The 20,326-nt window shown below is 41.4% G+C and overlaps 1 protein-coding gene across 2 annotated transcripts in view; it reads right to left on the bottom strand.

The window, feature by feature from the left end:
* The window catches only part of LOC125765112 (uncharacterized), a 42,522-nt gene extending 22,934 nt beyond the window's left edge, over positions 1–19,588 (bottom strand). For both annotated transcript variants that reach the window (XM_049429992.1, XM_049429993.1), the window contains exons 1-3: positions 18,544–19,588; positions 8,277–8,297; positions 4,443–4,490 (exon numbers count right to left, since the gene is read on the bottom strand). In XM_049429992.1, the coding sequence (XP_049285949.1) occupies positions 4,443–4,490; positions 8,277–8,297; positions 18,544–18,607 (133 nt within the window). In that variant the 5' untranslated portion in view covers positions 18,608–19,588. The remainder of the gene's footprint in view (positions 1–4,442; positions 4,491–8,276; positions 8,298–18,543) is intronic.
* Positions 19,589–20,326: the final 738 nt, after the last annotated feature.

Genomic DNA, 20,326 nt, shown 5'->3' with positions numbered 1-20,326 from the left:
GGGACTTTGTTGATGCATTCTGAAGTTGATGAACGGTATCGAACGGAAAACAAAAGGGTTATCCATACGGTTTTGCACATGACATGAAGCACTGGACGAACCCGGGGAAAGTACCATCAATCATTCGGGAGTGAGTGTAATTGGTATCTTTTGAAGATTCATTCCATGGTTGAGCTTTTTTTCTTCTTCCAGTTCTAGCATAAACGCAAGCATTGCACGTGAAACAGGATGAAGGAAGTTAAAAAATGTGATAATAAAAATAATTAATTACAACAAATTGAGTGAACATAATTCAATCGTTCGAGGTGATATATAGGAAAGTTGTTGTGCTTCTTCAAATGAAGTTGGGGGTTTACAGAATCTGAGCTGAATTTGTTAGTAAAATCTTTAGAAGAAAGACTCGTATTTATGAATTGAAAATGATGATAACACTACAGTTGTTAATTTTATTAGTGGAACTCTTACAGGGTTCACCAGTTTATATGGCAAAGATAAAACATTCCTTTCTTTCCAAAGCTTTTATTGTGTCAAAAGAGAAAGCTTTATACCGATTCTGCTCCCTTTTAGACAAGATGAAAGAACTGTGAAGGGTTTTGATTTTATTTTGCTACATTCTAGTTCACCTTGTACAGTATCTCACAATGACTTTGAGGTTTAGGGTGGTTTGAATAAGCTCAATGTAGTGGTAAAACTAGCAGCTTTAAGTTTATAAACATTACTTGTTGTAAGTATCATCGACGATATTACCATATTGTTTACCATAGAATCTCTTATTCTCTCTAATATTCTACTACCTGTTGGTCACGTAACGAGAATAACGCCAAACATCCTTTTCGACAAGCATTGGGTCGAATATCCACGTGTAAAATATTTTCCTGATGAAGAATTCCAAGCTAAGTTACCTAAGACACTCCCAGTTCTCAACAAAACCACACAGTCGTTGAAGTTACTGATCACTGGAGAAAGTTTCTTTAATAAATTACTATCAAAATCACAAGAGAATATCAGAAAATCGGATCTGTTTTTGATATTTATTCCCTTAAAAAGAAACTCATTTATTTCATGTTTCTCCCGAAAGAAACATGTTCCCCGAACAGAAAAGAAGCACTTAAGTTCTCGCACAAATCGTCAATATATGATGATTTGAGGCGAAAGCACACGAAAAAAAGCTTATATTTGCGTGACTGCATAAATGATCATGTTGGTGATGATGGTGCTGTCAGTGAAAAAAGTGACAACCCCAAAAAAAGGACAAAAAACAGAGACAGAAACACGCACACATCACCCGGAGGTCAGAAACCAAAAAACAATGTACTACCGGAGGTGGTATTATACATTTTATGTTGTGCTGTGTGTATTTTTTTCATTCACAGGAATCGTCTTATGTTTACATTGTTTTTGACAAGCATTCGCTTTCGGTTGTCAATTAGCGTTACTGCGTGCGTTGTGTACGGTGCCACACGCACCGTTGAAGATGAGCAGTTGTTTGCTGGGTGCGTATCAAGGACAGTTCGGCGGCATTTTATTTCCCATTTCTATTTGTATTTGCTTTCTGCCGGTATTGGACCAACAATACGAATGCGCCAGAGGAACAAAAAAACACGAATTCCCTCGTTTTCATTGCGTGTGTTCTGTGAAATTGGTTTCACTCCAATACACTCGTGGGGCCATGCATTAGTGCGGTGAAGCACAGATTTTTTATCAGAGAAATTGTCATGGATTTTGTGATTTTTTTTTGGTGAACAAATCTTTCAGAATCACGTTGTTTGTCCTACAAAAATATAATAGTTTAGTGAGAAAAATTGAACCCATTTTGGCGGCGCTTGCTAGGATTACATTTTTCCTGTGCTTCATAACTGTTTGTTTGTACAATCAACAGCTTTGACACGTCGTTGTTAAGCCACCTTACTTCACTGACTTTCCCGCACAGAGTTCATGTGTAAAAAGTTATTGTCGCAAAGTCTTGTACATCAATATTTATGTTCCTTTTCTTCGGAACTTTTCAATCACTCAATGGTAAAGTGCCAATGTTAAGCGCCATTTCGCGACTGAAGCTGCTAGCGGCATGTGCTAGATTAGAGTCTATCTTTACCAAAGTCTTGTCAGCATATAGGGTATATGTGTGTACTACATTCTCGGTGCCAGAATCGTCTATACGTACCGGTGTGCTGATGAGTTAATTCCAGTGCTTAACCTATCGTGATGGAATGTGCTATTGGATGGCTTAGCAAAGTGTCTACATTCGCCGGCTCGCAGCAATACTAGGTATGCTGACAGGTAGCAGTGCGTTAGACATTTCTGTTTCCCCGGGCAGACGAGAAGATTAATTTTAGGAAAGTTTAGCAAACCCGTTAAGTAGCATTGACCGCGAAACTATTCAAGCATTTCAGGTTTTCTTGACCTGATTCTCACCCTGGTAACGTGCTAATGCTGCCTGTTTGACTTGTTTGGAAGTTATTCGGTCGCTGGGGATTATTCAGTTTCTAGGAACGCACCGTAACTTCATTAGCTGGAATTAGTTAGGCACAAGCTATGATGCCGTTCCCATCGATATCCTCAACGCATAAAGCTTCAAGCACGAGATAAAGTTTCAAAGATATGAATATAGTTCACGTTCTTGGAAAGGTCAGGTGTATCCGGATGCGATTCGAAGACTTGCCTTCTTAAAGGTAGAATGCGTCACTATGACCCGTTTGCCTATTCGTAGTGCAATCAATTACTTTCACACCCCACATCCAAAGACTTCCGACGACTTCCGACGAGCGCACGAGTGCACTGCAATCCATCAGTGTCTCTTGTGGGCCGCATTCTCGTGAAGCGTGACACGGTGCCACGGTGTGGTCGTTGCGGGTTCTGACACAAACTTTGCGACAATCAAATTATATCATAAACGCCCCCGGGGAAAATGTGCACCGCGAAGACGCGAAGAATTCATTGCCTTTGGCTTTGGGGCGTGGTGGTACGCTGCCAGGCGCAAAAATGGATGGTTCATTGTTTCTTCCGGCACCGACTTCCGACCGGTGCCACGCTTACTTCCGTCCCGGGACGTGTTTGACGGTTCCGGGACAGTGTGCACAACAAGGACTGCAGCACCAGGAGCAAGGGATTCGAAAGTGAGGACACAGCGGTGTATAGTGAGATGATATGAAAATGAGAACAATCGCCCACGTCGGTCCGGGTATCACTGTCATTCTATCTGGAGTTTATAGTACGGTGTGACATGTAGACATGTTAGTGGAGGAAACGGAGGAACTCAGGCTCTCGGCGATGCAACCGTACAATGTAGGTGTCGTAGGCGCGAAGAGGAACCGTGTCGATGACAGCGTCCCAATGCTCCTGACTGTCAGATACAGCACACGCATACAAGTTCACTGCAGCAAACAATAACGCGGGGCCATCCGAGATGTTTTATCTTAATTTGGCGTTCACATAAATCCAACCCGAATGCTTCGTCTGAGTTCGGCGATATGGAACGGATGACGGTTTTGCAAGGTCATGTAATGGAATGGCTAGGGCCATAAGCTATTATTCATACGACTGCAGAAACTGGCGCTGATATTAGAAACGTTGCAATAGAAGGAAGTTGTAGTGAAGATAAATGGCGAACACGGGAGTCCTATGTGTAATCTAATCTCTATAGATTTATGATAGTGTTTTAATGCATGTCCAACGACGATCCTTATGAATGGTTAATGTTTCAAATATTGTTTTATATCCGTCTGAGGAAGATTTGAATTCCAAGAAAAAAACGCCTTAACAAAACAAATCATTCTTTCAAGCCTTCTGCTTCATGCCAGGCATCCGAATCCATTCCAGTCAAAGTTCCCGATGACCCGCGCCAGCTCATTGGCATTCCAAGGAATACTTTTCTGACGGTTTCGGTATGTAAGGTACAGAGCGCATCATTCTTCGGGATAAAAATGGTGATTGATGGAATCCTTTTCACACAGCAGCAGCCGGAACGTAAAAGATCCCGGAGTGTGTGATGTGTACTGGGTACGAACGTTGCATCTCCACATGACTGCTTTCCTGCTAGACGTATGAGAAGAGGATACTCGAAACTTTTGTGGAATGTGTCTTCGGACACCATAGCTATGGCGCAGGTATGCGGGTTGATTGAAAGGTTCTATCGATCGTAGCAAGCGCGTCGTTTGCGCCGTCGACAGATGCCAGCTGACACGTTTTGTTGGATGCTTAGCTCCCATTCCGCCAACGGCCTACATGTTGAGGACAACGTTCGAGGTGGAGCATTATATTTTCCTTTGTAAGCGGAACATATTTGTTATGAAAATTCATTCGAAGGGCGGGCTTTAGGTATGAATTCTCAAGTGGCCACGTTTATGGTTTAATAAAAGTTCAATAAAGTAGAAAATGTGTAGCAATAGCTATTAGAGGCAGAAGAGTAATAGTAGTGGTTGTTGTTGGTAAAGTTTGATACTTACTTTTGTATCGAAGCAGGTAGCCTCCTTTGATCTGTTTTCCGACCGTAGCTGAAAGAATAACCGAGAAGAGAAAATAGAAAATAATAGAAATTTAATAAAATCTAGTTTTTTTTTAAATCGACGACGATCGATGAAGTAATCGACGCGAATGGATCGTTTGAAATCCTCTAAACGTTACTGAAATAGGGTTTTATAGCTATCAAAGTAGTTAAGAGTGTATAGTTGGCTATATTTTATAGGAATTTTTACTTCTACGATTGATGATTCTATTGACAAAAATACAGATCAAATCCCATTTCGGTTGATCCCTCGGAAATATCGCAACTTGTCCTGTCAACTTGTCCTTCAACTTGTTAATTCATTTTAAGATTTTTCTTCGACATAACCGTGGAAAGGCACCTTATCCCTGCTGTAACCGGGCTGTAACTACTTTCGTGCAAAATGCGTTAGGTGTTACTATCCTAACTCGCAACATATGCATCCTTTCCACAAAACCTTATCGAAGAGCTGCTTTTAATTGGTATTGTGTAAATCTTTGTGGTTTTTTTCGATTTTGTTTTTACTTTACATTCAGGATACAAAAACTGTTTTCCCTTTTCCCAATGCCAAAAAATGATCACCGTGGTGGGTGTTACTTTTTTTCACCTTTCACCCCAACCCCAAGTAATAATTAATTTTGATGAGAAAATGAAAACAAAATCAGAAACAAAAGGCGTCGGCGGAAATGAAAAATACCTTCCCGAACTGGACAGCAATGCAGATACATAGCGTCCTGTGGGAGTCAGTAAATCACCAAAGCCACAAACAATCTCATTAAAGTTGGTAGCTCTCCTTTAAGCCTCGTGGCTTAGGATGTCAACGGCAGCAAACGGTAGCAACCTGACGCAAAGGTTGCCACCAAATAAATAAAAATGTTGCAAATGGTGGACGGTAAAATTGCCAGTGTTACCGAATCACCCAACAAACAAACGAACGAACGCAAAAAAAAGTACTACTGAAATAAGGTGAAATCGTACAATTTACTAAACCAAAAAACGTAAAAACCATCACCCACGCGGGTGAAAAGTAGCCTGCCAGAACCAGAGAGAGGGAGAGAATGGTAAAGTCGTCAGGTTTCGGGACACATCGTTCCGTCACGCAGTCGTAATGGTCCATGGCGTCGGTGCTCACTCATTCCGGCAATATTGTGAAGGTTTGTGTTGTCCGTGTTTGCCAGTTGATGTACGTTCGCTTATAATATTTTCATAACAGTGTTTCGTGCCCTTCATCGTTGTTGATGAAACGGACTGAACGAATGGTGTTGCGGTGGTTCAATTTACATTAATTAGATACGAACTTTTCACATATTTTTTAAAGTGTGAACAACGGCTGGCAACGGCAGCGGTACCAAAGTTGTACATATATTTGGTAAATGATTTGGAGTGTTGAATGAAAACCACAAACGCAACACTGTGGGCTGTTGCACAATCAATCGCTTTAATACGTTTAATTAAATTGTGCAACTGGTAGTGATGTTTAATAAAACAGAAAACTCTTTGAAAAAAAGTTTAAAGTTAATTAAGCTTTTGATAGAATGAAAATTTAATAGAACAAAACAAACGAAAACAAACATACCTAGTACACAAAACATTTCATTAATCATACATCACAGCATGTGTTAAGATTTAGCAAGTTGCTTTGATTGCTTTGGCTTTCATTACCAATCACGTTTCCACGTTTGACAACCCAATATGGAACGTGATCAAACTACCTAGGCAACCACGAATAAAGGTCGTTTGTTGCGATAGCTAGAAGTAACACGAAATAACCTAAAAAACGCACACAGTTTCACCATAAAATGGCGTAGGAGGATTTTTCATTTGGCAAATTTCTGTTGCCACATATAAAGTTTACCAGCCAAATTGGTTTAATTGTTAGCAATCAGTATTGTTTGTTTCATTTGTTTAGAGAAACATTTTTAAGTCCGATATGATTCGAAAAATGAGCAAAATGAACATAGTATAATAGGCGTTCAGTAATAATTGTTTGGATCGTTTCGTTCGTTTTAATTGGAAAACATAAGATTGGCAAGGGAATTATGATGCCCAGTATAGCTTGAATTTTGGTGATACTATTTAGCCTTTTTTTTGCTACAAAGACTTTACAGTCGGTTGTTTTGAGAATAGGAGGAAAAACATGAGTTTTTTCTCGTTTGTAATTTTATTTTAAACATTGGCAAACTCAAGATTGGCTTCCGATCAACAACCAATTTATTGAGGGTTAATTCATGGAATGGAATTATATCCCAACTAGAAATTTAATTGCAGATAAGAGTAATATTAAACATGACACAGTTTCCAGCAGAACAGATCCCGTTTGTAACGTTACGATAATATTCAGAGGAAAAAAAAGAAATCTCCTGTAAGCCCCCTTAGCCTTTTATAGTTTAATCTTGTTTTACTATTAGGCCTGGAACTGGAAAATGCTTTACATGTGCAATATTTAGACGAAACGTACGGAAGTGGAAGTGCAGTTAAAAATGCAATTTTCATGTTCTATTTATCTGCTTTACAATCCACTTCCGTACCCGAGCAACTCGTCAGGCTCTAACCATCATCATCATCATCATCATCAGCCTTATGCATCGTAATCCGATACCAGAGTCTGACGAGATGAGAATGGAAAAGCGAAAAGCGAAAAACACAAAATCTATTACGCTGACTAACGATGATGGTTGTAATGGGTAAACGGCAGAAAAAAATGCTGTAAGTAGATCATGCAGTATAACAAAAAAAACACGATGGAAATGTAATCTAGTTGGAAGTGGACGCCTTCCAGTGGTTGGCAAAAAACTACTTGCACGGAAGTTCTGTTGAATCAGCCATTTGTGTACAGTGTGAAATGGAAACTCATCAACGTGAGTTTGTTAAATTTAGCAAGTTACGTTGCTCATGGGGAAACTGGTAAATGTCTGTAAGATACTGTTGTTTGGTCTAATTTTTTGAGAAAACATTTTAAAACAGTTCTACATTTCACATTAAATCAACTTTGCATTGTTTCAATCTCACGGAACAGCTCGATTGTGATGATGTTTCCATGGGAACAGGTATGAAATGTGCCACAACGTTTCTTTTAAATAATCCACTAACTATATTGGCCCGATTATATCCGGTATTTTCAGGGAATTTTATATTTTCCCTATCCTTGTACTCAGAAACTCAGTAATCTGACGGCAAGTAAATAAAGTCAAGATAGTAGCACGGTGGATCTGATATACAAAACCCGACACCTATCTGTATCCGGACTGTTCCCTTGTTTGCGGAACTAATTATCCAGCTCACGTTTAAATAAAGTCGAGGTAATCCTGGTTCTGTAAGGTTACCGAGCCACAAACTAGACGAAATTTATAGGAATTTTCCTACCATAAATCTAACTGGTTTTGTGGTGAAAAACCTTCTCAGTTTATTTAGAATTTATTTAAATAGAGATTAGGTCATATGGGTCATATGTGTCTAAGTCCTAGTTATTTATTTAGCACAATAATAGTCGCTGGTTTCCAGTGGCCCGATAGCCGTGTGGAAAAACGGTCGTGGGTTCAAACCTCATCAAGTACGTTCATACTCTGTCAATGAGTCATTACCCTGTGAACTTTATTTGAACTTTACTATAATGTACAAAGCTTTACGATTGCCATCTTTAGAGCTATGTTTATCTTTTCATGTGAAGCGTTTATCAAAAAATATGAATGACACTTCAATATCATCTGAAAATCGTTGTTTTTCAGAATGAAATGTAACAGAGACCGTATCATAGGACAAAGAATAAACGTGCTTAAAAATTGTTTTCCATACTTACAGTTGCAGCTTTTACAGGTGACTGAAATGAAATGGTAGAAAAGCAAAAAAATGGACATTAGCATCGGTTACACAGAAGATTGATTACATTGGTCGATAAAAGTTTTGCAAACCAAATCTATTAAGTCTAGGACCTCGAGGGGAGAAAAACAGAAAGCAAATAAATTCCCATCTATGGTAACTATAAATGTGGCTAATTTACCCTAAAAAAAAGCTTTAAAACTATGTTTGCCGAATGTTGTACGACTGTAATTAAATCGTGGAACGAAAACTTTTGCCTCAACTATTTACTCCACATTGGTACGCTTGTGTTTTGGGGTTTTTAATAGTTTTGCAGCACAGTAAAACATGACTGCGGGGCGACATGATGTCTGGTCTGGTTCGCAAAAGCCGACTCCAGTATCAGTCCAGTGTCACCGGAATGTCCGTAACATAAACGGAACAAACCAAATGCAAATGAGCAATCGGGCAACCATTTTTGCCCGAACCAAAAAAAGCCCATTGCCGCTAGTGGGCGAAAGTGTCATCATTTGCTGTAAACGTTTGTGTGTCGCTTTCTTTTCGTTTTTTTTTGAGGGTGTTTGGAAGAAGTAGGAGCCAAATTCGCTGGATGTTATTCTGACGCAAAGACCCATTACACATTATAGCCGATTTGATGCTTGGTTTGGTGCGCGTAACGTCCACGGAATGTATGCGTTATACTATAAATATGTATATAGTATAAGGCGCGCTTGGAATGTGAAATATTTGCAATCGAATCGTTCCTCAAAACTCTACGGAAAAAACGGAAAAACGCCTCGAAAAACAAATCGCGAATATCATGTGTAGCCAATCAGGCAAAAGGCGTGCGTGCGTGCGTGTGTAGCAAAACTGTCTCCGGAAGTTGCTCCATCTTGCCAAAAACACTCGAACCGTGCGCGTATATCGAGTGGGTGTCGTGTGCGGTCGAGATGGGGTTGGTTGAGTGGTCCTCAAGCGTTCGCGCATTCTTTCAATCCAGCCAGCCAGCCAGCCGGCAACACGAAATACGAAGCGAAAATGTGCCTAACCTCAGGCATGCCAGACCAGAGGCTCTGACACTGGCCGGTAAAGTTATTCAACGTTCATTGACGATACCCGTTGCTAGAAGTGGCAAAACACTCGGTAAACATTTGGCACTGTTTTAGTATGCAGGCTGGGAAATGGGTATCATTTTGAAATTTTCCTAACGTTCGGGAGGTTTCTTTTTTTTTGCTTTTGTTTTTCGGCTGTCGCTGGAAAACCCGTCCCATGTTGATGTTACTTTTTTGTTTGTTACTTTCCCATCTCGACACCACTTTCGGTTTCAGGGGTTCAACCCTGAACGTTGAAGAATGCCTGTACCTGTGAAAAGGTACCCACTTTTAGGTGGTGCTTTCGTTTAGTTCTTTGCAAATATTTTTTCTGATGCTTCACGTACATTGTTTCTCTCTCTCCCTCTCTCTCTCTCTTGTAGCTGGTGTTATAAAGGCGAATTGTAAAAAATGCAACAAAAAAACGGCTTGATCTGCTGTGAACGAGTGTCGGAAAAGGGACGGGAAAATGTGTTCAAACGGAGAAAAAGAAAACCGTTCCGTTTTTGAAAATTTTACCAAGGTCAAAGCGGTACAGCTGTGAACCGACACGTTAGCAAACAAGCGAGAAATTGAAATCTTTATTTTACAGTAAAATAAGCATTACCCCGTCCAACTGGTTGAAGTTTCATCGATAAGAATTGTGTTCTGGCAATGCATGGCCATGTTAAGCGCTTTACGTTATTGCAAATTCATTAATTGGGAGGGAAAGGTTTTTGCTTACTTTAGCACACCGAGACCGTGGTTGGAAAAGTATCATGTTAACTAAAGAAAAAAAAGGAAAAAGACGTTAAGCCCCTTGTGTACAATGTGTTATGGTCATGGGTTGTTTTAGGAGGCGGTTATTTTAATAAAAATGACGAAGGCTGTTGAATAAACCTGTCGTCCACGAGATAGCAATCATCACTAACCCTTTTTATGTACTAATTAAAAGATTTTTTTTTAAAATTATTTTATTATTACAACATCCTGTTGAAGTTGTCATAAATCGTTTAACAAGAAAAAGGTGTCCATGTTCTTAGAGTGACCAACATGTATGTTGACATTATCTGTTCTGAATCACTGTAGGTAATAATGGACAACAATTTCAACTTCGTTGTCTAGATTTTTGGTACATTTTGAACGAATTTTATCAATTGTTTGAGGGGACAGATGTCAAGTCATTTAGGTAAACTCAATATTATTTTATGTTAACTTTGATTTCAAGTATAACTAAACTGTAAGTCTAGATTTAATTTCCAAAAATGCCCTTTTGTTCAAATTCACATCACATAATTCAAATAAATATTTTCTGCCCAGTGGAGGAATAATTTATTTTACTAAATATGGGACTATTTTTTGATAAAGTATTGAATTACAGTACATTTAACAAATTCCTTTTCGTCAGCTAGTCTTCCTACAATTCGGTATTAGTTTCAAAATGGTCGTAATTCTTTTTTTTTTTTTGCTCGGTTAGAACGGCCTGGCCGTATCAAGACTTATTTTACCACGTAGCAGGATAGTCAGTCCATGCTACGGGGAGACGGTCCGGATGGGATTTGAACCCGGTCCCTGCCGTGTGGACGGGCGCCGTTTTTCACATGCACCACCGGGCCGCCCCTGGTCGTAATTCCATTCCAGAATTTTTCTGGAATGATATTAAACGTTGTTTGTAGGATGTTTCTATTATTAAACACTTCTTAGATCTTTTAATGAAGAAGCTTCTTTAAGTAATTAAACTAGACTCTGCTGATGGCTATTTTTGTCTTCTAAAATCTATTCTGACATCAAACTGTTATACAGATAAACAATACATCATCAACTCTATGTAGTGCATCTTCTTGGTCAAGCATCTTTAATCATTTCTTCTACACGAGCTTAACGTATGGTCAGAAAAAGCTTTACCCTATTACGTTTAATTTATCTTCAAACTGATCTAAACTTGTGAGTGTAACACTTATGCAAGTGTTTGTTCGAACTTCTCCCAGATATTCGTTACCGAAGCTTACCGAACCGCTTAGCCAAACATTTTCCATTTCTACAAGATCAAGGCAAGATCAAGCACGGGATAATATCTTCATGTACTTTTCCGACCACAAACGTGCTCTATCGCTCCGTGGTGGATGGTGAAAGCACAAGGCACCAAGTGCCCTGTTTGCAAGTGGTCCGTTCATTAGCATATTGCAAGCCATCGACATCGGTTTGATGGGATGGTTTCCCATCACGAGTGGTACTTTGTTCGGAAAAATTGCTTTGTAAGTGATTGTGTAGTTTAACGCATTTTCCAACGACGAACTACTATTGGGGGAACCATCCCGTGCCAAAAGTACAGGGTACGGGACCGAAATCGAGTGGAGTGGTTTGTTCAAGAAGCTACTCGAAAAACAATCGACAGATCGTAATCAAGTCACCGGTGGGCGGGTTTTTTTCCGGAAAAGAGAAGGAACGCTTCAAGGACGCCCGATACATTCTTCATTCGCTTCTTTAGCTGCCCCCAAAAATTCACTGTACTTTAGGGATCTCCGTTCACCGGTGCCATACTGTTTAAAGATGTTTCCCCAATGTTGGTTTCCAATACCAGTTCATTATTATTCTCATAGGTTGAGTACATCAATCGCCGGCACACCGGCAATCTACTCACGGCTTGAGGCGGAGATCCTTTTGAAAACCTGCCTTCGGTTTTCTTGCGCTGGTTTTGATTATGCAAAACCAATCAACCAACCATCTACAACAATCTTCTGCATCTCCCGTTGCAGCCAATCACGCCGAAGTGGAGTTTTTCACCCGATCGCCCCCAAGCTGGCAACATGAGCCAGCATCGCATCGTATGCCACACACAACCTTTCTCTGGTGAACCAGATTTCACGACCGACCGGATAAGGATAAACGCTTCCACAGCCGTGACCGTGCCGGCAAGCGGGTTGACGGGACTGTGGGCTGTAATTACTTCATTCGTGTTCGCTCATCCGAAAAGTGGTCGATTCGAATTGGATCACAGCATCCATCTTGCCAGCGGCCACCGATTGAAGCGTTCAACCTGTGATATGGTTCAGTAACGGAAACGGATTTGTCTTACGAATCGACACACCTGTCAGGTATTTGCTTCCTAGGAAATGCTTCCCTCTAGCCCCCAAGACCAAGGTAAGATATCATGCCCCAACATGCTTATGTCGATCATTTCCACACCATTATATCATCCACCGGGCCGAGCATCCGTTTCGTGGGAAGTCAATCACGGTGGAAGCTTTTCGCGGCTTAGCTAACGAGCCGATAGTCTGGTATAGGCATGGATGGGTGAGCCAAGACGGGTAACAATTCCGGAAAAGGTTATGAGCCTTTTTTTGGGGGGGAGTAAATGTGAACGCTGTTACGTACAAACAGGCACAAGTTGATGCGACTTTTTGGGAAGAAAATTAGCTAATAGTTCATATGCAATACTTGGGAAAGCTACACGCAATGGAGAAGATGAAACCGGAGCGGAGTTCGATTAAAGGATCGATTTCATTTGAAAGCATATCGCGCGGTTAACCACCTCATTGAGGGTTGATGTGGAGGGCGCAAAACGTTTGTCCAACTCCCGGCAAAAACGTATTATCTCTACCAGGATAGGGATGCTCGTGGCAGGTTATCGATAGCATAATCAATGTCGACGCATGTTTGTGTATAGTCGCGCGTGCTGTAATTGACCTTTTCTCCCCACAAGGGATGTGTGAAAAAATGCTTCAGGGTAAGGGGCGCAGACATGTCGAGTTTTTGCTAATGAAATCGTTTAATTGGATCGATTTTTGGACGCTTTGCAAGTTAAACTGGAATATGTTGAAGTAGATCTGGATTAATTCCTACTGTCTGAAGCTTATGTAAATTGAAGTCGATTCTGTACGAAGCTTTCTCGACTGACAGTCGACTGAGAGCTTTGAAAATGTATGAATTATGCGTGAATAAAGCTTTTATAATAACTGTGAACAGTTCCAACAGTTCCACGGCGGCCCGGTGGTGTATGTGATAAACGGCGCCAGTCCACACGGCAGGACCGGGGATGAAATCCCATCCGGGCCGTTCCCCTAGCAATAACTGAGTATCCGGCTCCGCGGTAAAAATAAGTCTAGTAAGCCAGAAATGGCCGGCGTAACCTTAGAGGTCGTTAAAGTAAACGAGAGACAGAAAGAGAGAGAGATAAAGAGAGAGAGAGAGAGAGAGAGAACTGTTCCAAATACTTTGTAAATTATGAGTTCTACTTCAATATATTCCAGTTCAACTTGAAAAGCATCAAGGAATTGAAAAACCCTGCACAGCACCAATGTCTATTGACCACAGACAACAGACCGGGAGCAGTATTAAGCTTTTGTTGCTAGCAAATGTAGTAGAATACGAAAAAAGGAAGAAAATATTTAGATTTGCAACTTGCGGTCACGAGTGTTTTGCTGTGCTTTTTTTGTAGAGCTTCCTTCTGCACGACGAATGCATCGACGGTGGACAAAAAAAAGCGATGGCAGCACAGAAAGGATGCAATTTTTACTACACTTCAAACCACCCAACCATAAAATGACCCCCCGCATGGATGATTCCCGGACGGAAGTGTACGTTGTGTCTAGCACTGCTTTCGCTTCCGTTCTTGGCGCACAAAACTGAACGCAATTCGAACTGCACTGCCTGGTTGCCATTCCGATTCTGAAAGTTTACCTCCTCCTCGTTCCACCAGTTCCACCATCATTTGGAATGGTTGCTGCTTGCCGCTTTCTGCATTAGAGAATCCTTGGATGAAGCTCACAAATGGGAGCGCCATTCAGGCTGCTAACCGAGCTGGAAGTAGGTCAGGGTGGAAAACCCATCCGTAGCAGTGTACTGCAAAAGGTAGGGAAGGCATTCGGCCTTATTCCGTTAGCCGTTTCACCGGATAAAGTTTTGCTCTCCCCCCTAACAGCTTGTATGCCACAGGCCATGGGAGATCGTTTTCGGTTGAATAGGGCCTACGGGAAGCAGAAACATCACGACCCACCGGTGCTACACACCGGCCCCAAAAAGGGTTTTGATGTCGCGCTTGTTGGTGGTAGCAGCAATGAACGGCGCAATTCTTGGAAATCAATCCGTCCGAATCGGTTTGGCGGATAGCTGATCAGATGGCAATGAGGGTTGAGTTGAAACAATTGCTCCTATAATGAACTGTGGGAATGAATTAAGTTTCCAACTAGGCGGGGGAGATATAAAGTCAGACAAAATGGCGACTTTGATAAATGTGTGTGTCTGCCGATAACGGTGTGTCGAAGACAAGAGGCTAAAGTTGAATTGAAAATTAAGCTTTCTTGTGACTCAAGAGCAGCTCATGCATCATATATTGTGGTCGCCTTTTGTTTGTCTGTTCCTCAAGAATCGTTAATGATTGAGCGCAAGTTGGACAAAAAAAGAAGTTTTCTGATAAATGATTGTGAGGACCAAAAGCTATGGAAACGCTGCTTGTAATAATTGTCAAGACAGGCAACGGACGAGGACCATGAATGATCCGTTTAAAATGGCAAAAGTGTTTTTTTGTTTAGTTTTTGACAGTATAGGATGTGACCAGTTCCATTATCGGTTGAAACGATGCGTGTTGTTTTTTTTGTTTCGCATTCATGGCCTGTTATGGCCATCTGAGCCCGTATTGAAAAGTCACAGCATGAGTGCAAAAGCGGGCGGAATGTTTTTTCCTTCGCGAAGTCTGATGACAATAGTAAGTAGCAAAAAACGAAAAAAAAGTATTCCAAAAGTGCTGTCCATTTTGGTTTTCGGCGAAAAGCTAATAACCTCCCAAGAACCGACCGGGGGGAAGTGGAAGGACTTGGGCTGATTCATAACAATTATTTTTCCCATACAGCAGCACAAAAGGTACTGTCGCCGGACGTACGGACATTTTAAAACACGATTTCGCTTCTACCGCTTGTTCGTCGTGGTCGTGGAATTCCTCTTTCCCCGAGGAAGGTAACAAATGGTCTCGTGGAAAACTCAATAACCATTGTGCACTGTTGCCGTTGCGGTCAAAAACGCTTGATGTGCGCCTTGGAACCAGAGCGTATTAGAATGAAGGTGCAGTAAAAGAGAAAGAAAACTGGCGGATTTTTTTTTGTTTTCATTATCTTGCTCATCGGAGGCATACCGTTGTAAAAATCGACACCATCGTAAAGATGAAAGTTTTGGTTATCTGTACAATAAGCTGATGAGGTAGTAGCGACACACCTTTTTGGGACAGGAAAGGACGAGATGACGTATAAAAACAAGGCACCATCATTTATGGTCCACGAGCCACCTCCGGTGTGTTGATGTTATCTACAGATAAAAGTGTAATTTTTGCACCTTTTTTGCACCACACAAAGCTTGGTTTAGTTTGGAAACCATCTTTATTGTGCTTTTTTTAAGATCGTTTTGCTCACATTTGAAGTTCATATTTGCCAACCAGCGGAGGAAGCTTTGATGAGGAAGATATAAAAAAGGTTCTCTCCTGCTCCCTTTCCGGCCCAGAAGGCTCGACATCGACCGGAAAATGGTACAAAAATCGGTAGAAAAATTAATGAGCAAAGCAATAAACAGCAAACCAATTCCGGTCGTTGCTATTTAAAGTGCGGCAAACGGTTAAATAAGTAAATACGCAACAAAAAAAAAAGAAGCGAAACTCGCGGCATCGGCACCAAGAAGTGTAAAATAAATAAAAGGAAAAGCGCCAAATAGTTTGCGCCACAACTGTGTTTGGCACTCGTGGGCACAAGTGGGCAAAACTTTTTCGGTGGGCCCTTCATTGGTCCCCCGTGAGTTTGGTGGTAAATACGAAAATACTTTGCCGCTACTTTCTTCAAAATACATCTCCCCAAAGACGGGGAGGAAGTGTTTTGGTATTTTTTTTCGTTTTCCCATTCCCGCCAAGGTGGAAGTTATTGGAAAATGAACTTTTTAATTCAATGCGCATCTGAAGGAAGTGGATGCGGTAGTGGTAAAAGCTTTGGCGTATTCGGGATGGCGAGAGGAAAAAAAAACATTCGTCTATGATTTGTTCTTTCGTTGGAAGAAAATAGAAAAAAGGAACAGCGAAAACAAAAAAAAACAACAACAACTGGTACTTATTGAAAAGTTGGCACAAGCACTGAGCATTGACGCTTCTTTCTATTAACGGTTTCAGGCGACAGCTTTGCCATTTCTACACAAATACTTTGTTTCGTTTTGTTTTGTTGTTTTTTTTCAAAAGCTCAACGAAAAAAAACAGGTGTTTTCCATTCAATCGAGGGGGGGGGGGTGAAATGTGTAGAAAGACGAACGGAAACTCGTGTGTGTGTGTTTGTGCTTTTGTTGCACAAGCAATGGACGCAAAACATTTGCAAAATGGATGACAAAATAATAACGCTTTCTTTCCATGTTTTTTTCTCTATGCGGAAATGAAAAAGCACAACGCACAATGGTGTGCGAATTGGAGTGGAACCATGGAGTGACACAAGTGCAACAAGTTTTGGTAACGGAAAGCTTTTTTTTCTTCTTTAGACTTAGGTTTAGAAAAAAACCTTGTTTTAAACTTTTATAGTACAATTATTTGGTGCTTTAGGTAACATATCGTTGGGATGATTTTTTTTCAGGCCAGTTTCACAGTTGTGAAAACTGTATCTTTCTTTCCACCATAAACGACAGCGATAATGGATGAAATCACAAATGCGAAACGGAATATCAGTACAGTATTCGTTTGCCACCGTACCCACCGTGTGTTTTATAACCGAACACGCTTCCCTTTTTTAGCACGCGCATCCTTCGAAGATGCGATGGCCCCTGCTCGATGGCACGGAGGGGAAACGATTAGGGAATCGTGCGCATGTGAACGAACGATTACGTTCACGTGGAAAGAAACGAAGCGATCGTAACGATCCGCTAACAAGAAAGGCAAGTGTACGGTCACACGAACCGGTACGAAACGGTTAAGTTATGGTAACGTTTGATCGTTAAAATGAATTTTAATGAACGCTCAAAACTCGAAGCACGGAACAACGGATGGATTGTGGCGGTGGTGTTGTAGGCGTTGGCGTGTGCTTCCCGAACACGATACACGGTGGCAAGGATTAAAACCGAATTCGAAATCACGGTACGCTTGGTCCGTGTCGATTTCGGAGCGGTATATCGTCGATCCGGAACGGTCGAAATACTTGGGAAAAGAGTGGTTTTCGAACGGTGAAGGATTTATGCTCATTACCGGGCCGTTACGGGCGGTTAGACAAAGGCCGTGAAGGCGTTTTATTATATATGTACTGTATTAGATGTTTTTTTTGTTCTCGTGTAATCTTCCCATTGAACCACGTTCGTGGTTAATTTTCTCCCGTTCAGTGTAAAGAAGTGTCCCGCTTTACTTCGATTAAATGCCATTAACTTTAAGCGCCAAACCATTGATCACACGCATAATTTGCCACGTCGTTGCCGGTTGATTTCAGGTTGGTTTTAGCTGTTTCGCTGCAAACGAAGCAGCGAAGCAAAACATCAAATTTGAACCGATAATCGGTGGTACTGTGTACAGCGGCCGAACACTAAGAAAAGCAGCACGGTAATAATCATCATTATTTGCATCATTTCTTCGTTGATCTACGGTGTGGATGGTGTGCGTTTAAAAACTGATCCATTCGCGTCATTCGGTGAAGCACCGGTGAGCGTGTCTTTCGAAAAGGCAATTCGCGAGCGTAATGAACTCATAATCACATCTATAAATCACAGCATCATAAAAAAACACTCCTCCTTCCCCTTCCATGGTAAAAGGTGAAATAGAGAGAAAGGTTTATAGGTTAGATGGAGCGGTATGCAGATTTTCTAGACCCTTGTTGGGGGACTCATGAAGGTGGTTTTGTTCCTACCTCCCGCGGCCTTTGCTTTTGTTTTCTTCCACCATTTCCTGACGCACCGCGGAAACACTCAATTTGTGCCACGGCCATAGAACCGGTGATGGATGAGCCAGCCGGAATGACAGGCAGATAGACCGACAGAGGGATGGGATTAATTGTACTTTTTGGTGTGCGGGGGGGGGGGGGGGGGGGGGAGGAAGTGTGATTGAAGTGCTCTCTTTATTTTGTGCCATGAAATTGAACCAGGTGGAAATCGTGGAACACAGGAAGGGAAGGAAATGAAAGAGGGAGAGGGGTAGGAAAAAAGGGATGTTTAATTTAAATCGCAAGATCGTTTATCAGCGTAACACGTTTAGGGGTGTCTTACCGTTCTGCAGATGCTGTGACGTCCTGGCGGACTCGTTGGCAGGTTTTGCGCATAAGGAAAACATGATGGTTTGGCTGTGTTTGTTTTCACACCTGTTTTGGTGAGGTTTGTTTTTTCTTGTTGTTGAAGAACAGAAAATAAAATGTTTATTTGTTTTTGCAACTAATGCGTTAGCGATCTTGCACGATCACTTAGGTGGTTATGTTTGGCATTTGACTTTACCAATATTGGATCGTTCACAGTCAAGTTAGTGGAATACACTGGTAGTAAGAAGAGCAGTATGACGCTGAAGGGTATTTTTAACCAGCAACCATTTCAAACCATTTTCTCTGCCATTGAGTATCGACTTTCACCGTAGATGAACACTTGCTTTCGATCGATCGAGCTAAACGCTAGTTAACACTACTTGTTTGGCTGAAGCGCAACAAATTGTCAACGATGCTTGTTTGGAGACAGAAGGACCTGAACACACTGAGGGACTGGAAGAAGATTAACACAACATGTTAACTAATCACAAACAGTCGTCTGTCTGGCAGCATCACACAAAAACTAGGACAAGACAATCCACCACAAGTGAAGTGATTTGGGTTTTAATTTTATTGTTATGATACTAAAGAAACAAACCCGATTAGTAAATTATTGTGCTTTTCTTTCACTTTACACGCTTTAGCACACACTGTTCGATACACAGACAAGCGTTACTGCGTGATAGCGTTACTTTGCAGGTTACGGTCAGTCTGTCGGTTCCGTGCACCATTCGCTGTTTCGTTGCTGCCGGCCGAAACTAGACTGCCGATGAATGGACAAACCATCAGTCGGTTGTAGTTCGATGGGAAGGTGTGTACGAATACCATACCGTGGTACGAATGAATGCCAAACATCCGCGGGAGCGGAGTCTGCCGAGAGCAGACGCTGCGAGATGCTCTCGAGGCAAATGAAGGAAAAGAGAGAAAGAAAAAAAGAATGTTTAGGGAGTGTCCGGCAATTCTTATGAATGAAGGTATTTGCTTGTGAAGATTTGCCATGATGGTGGGGTAGGTGAAGAATCTTGTCGATCACAAAACTTTTTTGTAGAAGTAAAAGTTTTCAAAAAGGGACACTTGATTCATACCGAGCTTAATCGTGATCTCGTAACTTTAAGGTATTGAACAGTTAGATATAAAATTTTGGTTTTGTTTAGGAAGAATTCGATTTTTATGTTAAATATTATGGAAGAAAAATAATGAAACTTATTTTAATTTATGTTTTAAACAGATTGATTTTATCCGATTTCATTTGATTTGGCAACACTGCCACCTAACGTGCATGGAGAGTGTTCTTCGTTCGAGTACGAAACACGCGTGCGCCTCCATTGAAGAATGAATATTTCAGAAGTTTGTTCATTTTGCGAAACGGCTCCACCTTGTTCATCGCCATTTCATCGTGCCGACGACATCGGAATGCTTAATGCAGGGCGTGCATCAGTGACCGAAGAGGCACCGGAGAACTGCATACATACGTCTAACCCTTCATCTTGTGTGCGGCTGCTGCTGTTGCTGCCGCCCAAAGCTGTCCCTATATCGGTACTCGGAGAACCGTTCGTGCGCTTCGGATGTTCCCCGAGCTCGGAGGTGGATTTTTATCAATGAAAACGAGGTCATTTGCCCGTTTGCAAACGCGCAATGGCAGCCAGTTTTGTAGGTCAATGGAACCGTACAGGAATTGTGGCAGAGTCCAGGAAGAATTATTAGCGCACGAGATGAGTTGGGTTATGTAACAGGATTCCGGGCCAACTAATCTGGTT

This window comes from Anopheles funestus, chromosome 2RL, assembly GCF_943734845.2.
Source record: "Anopheles funestus chromosome 2RL, idAnoFuneDA-416_04, whole genome shotgun sequence".
Lineage (NCBI taxonomy): Eukaryota > Metazoa > Arthropoda > Insecta > Diptera > Culicidae > Anopheles > Anopheles funestus.
This window is presented reverse-complemented; position numbering and strand designations above follow the sequence as displayed.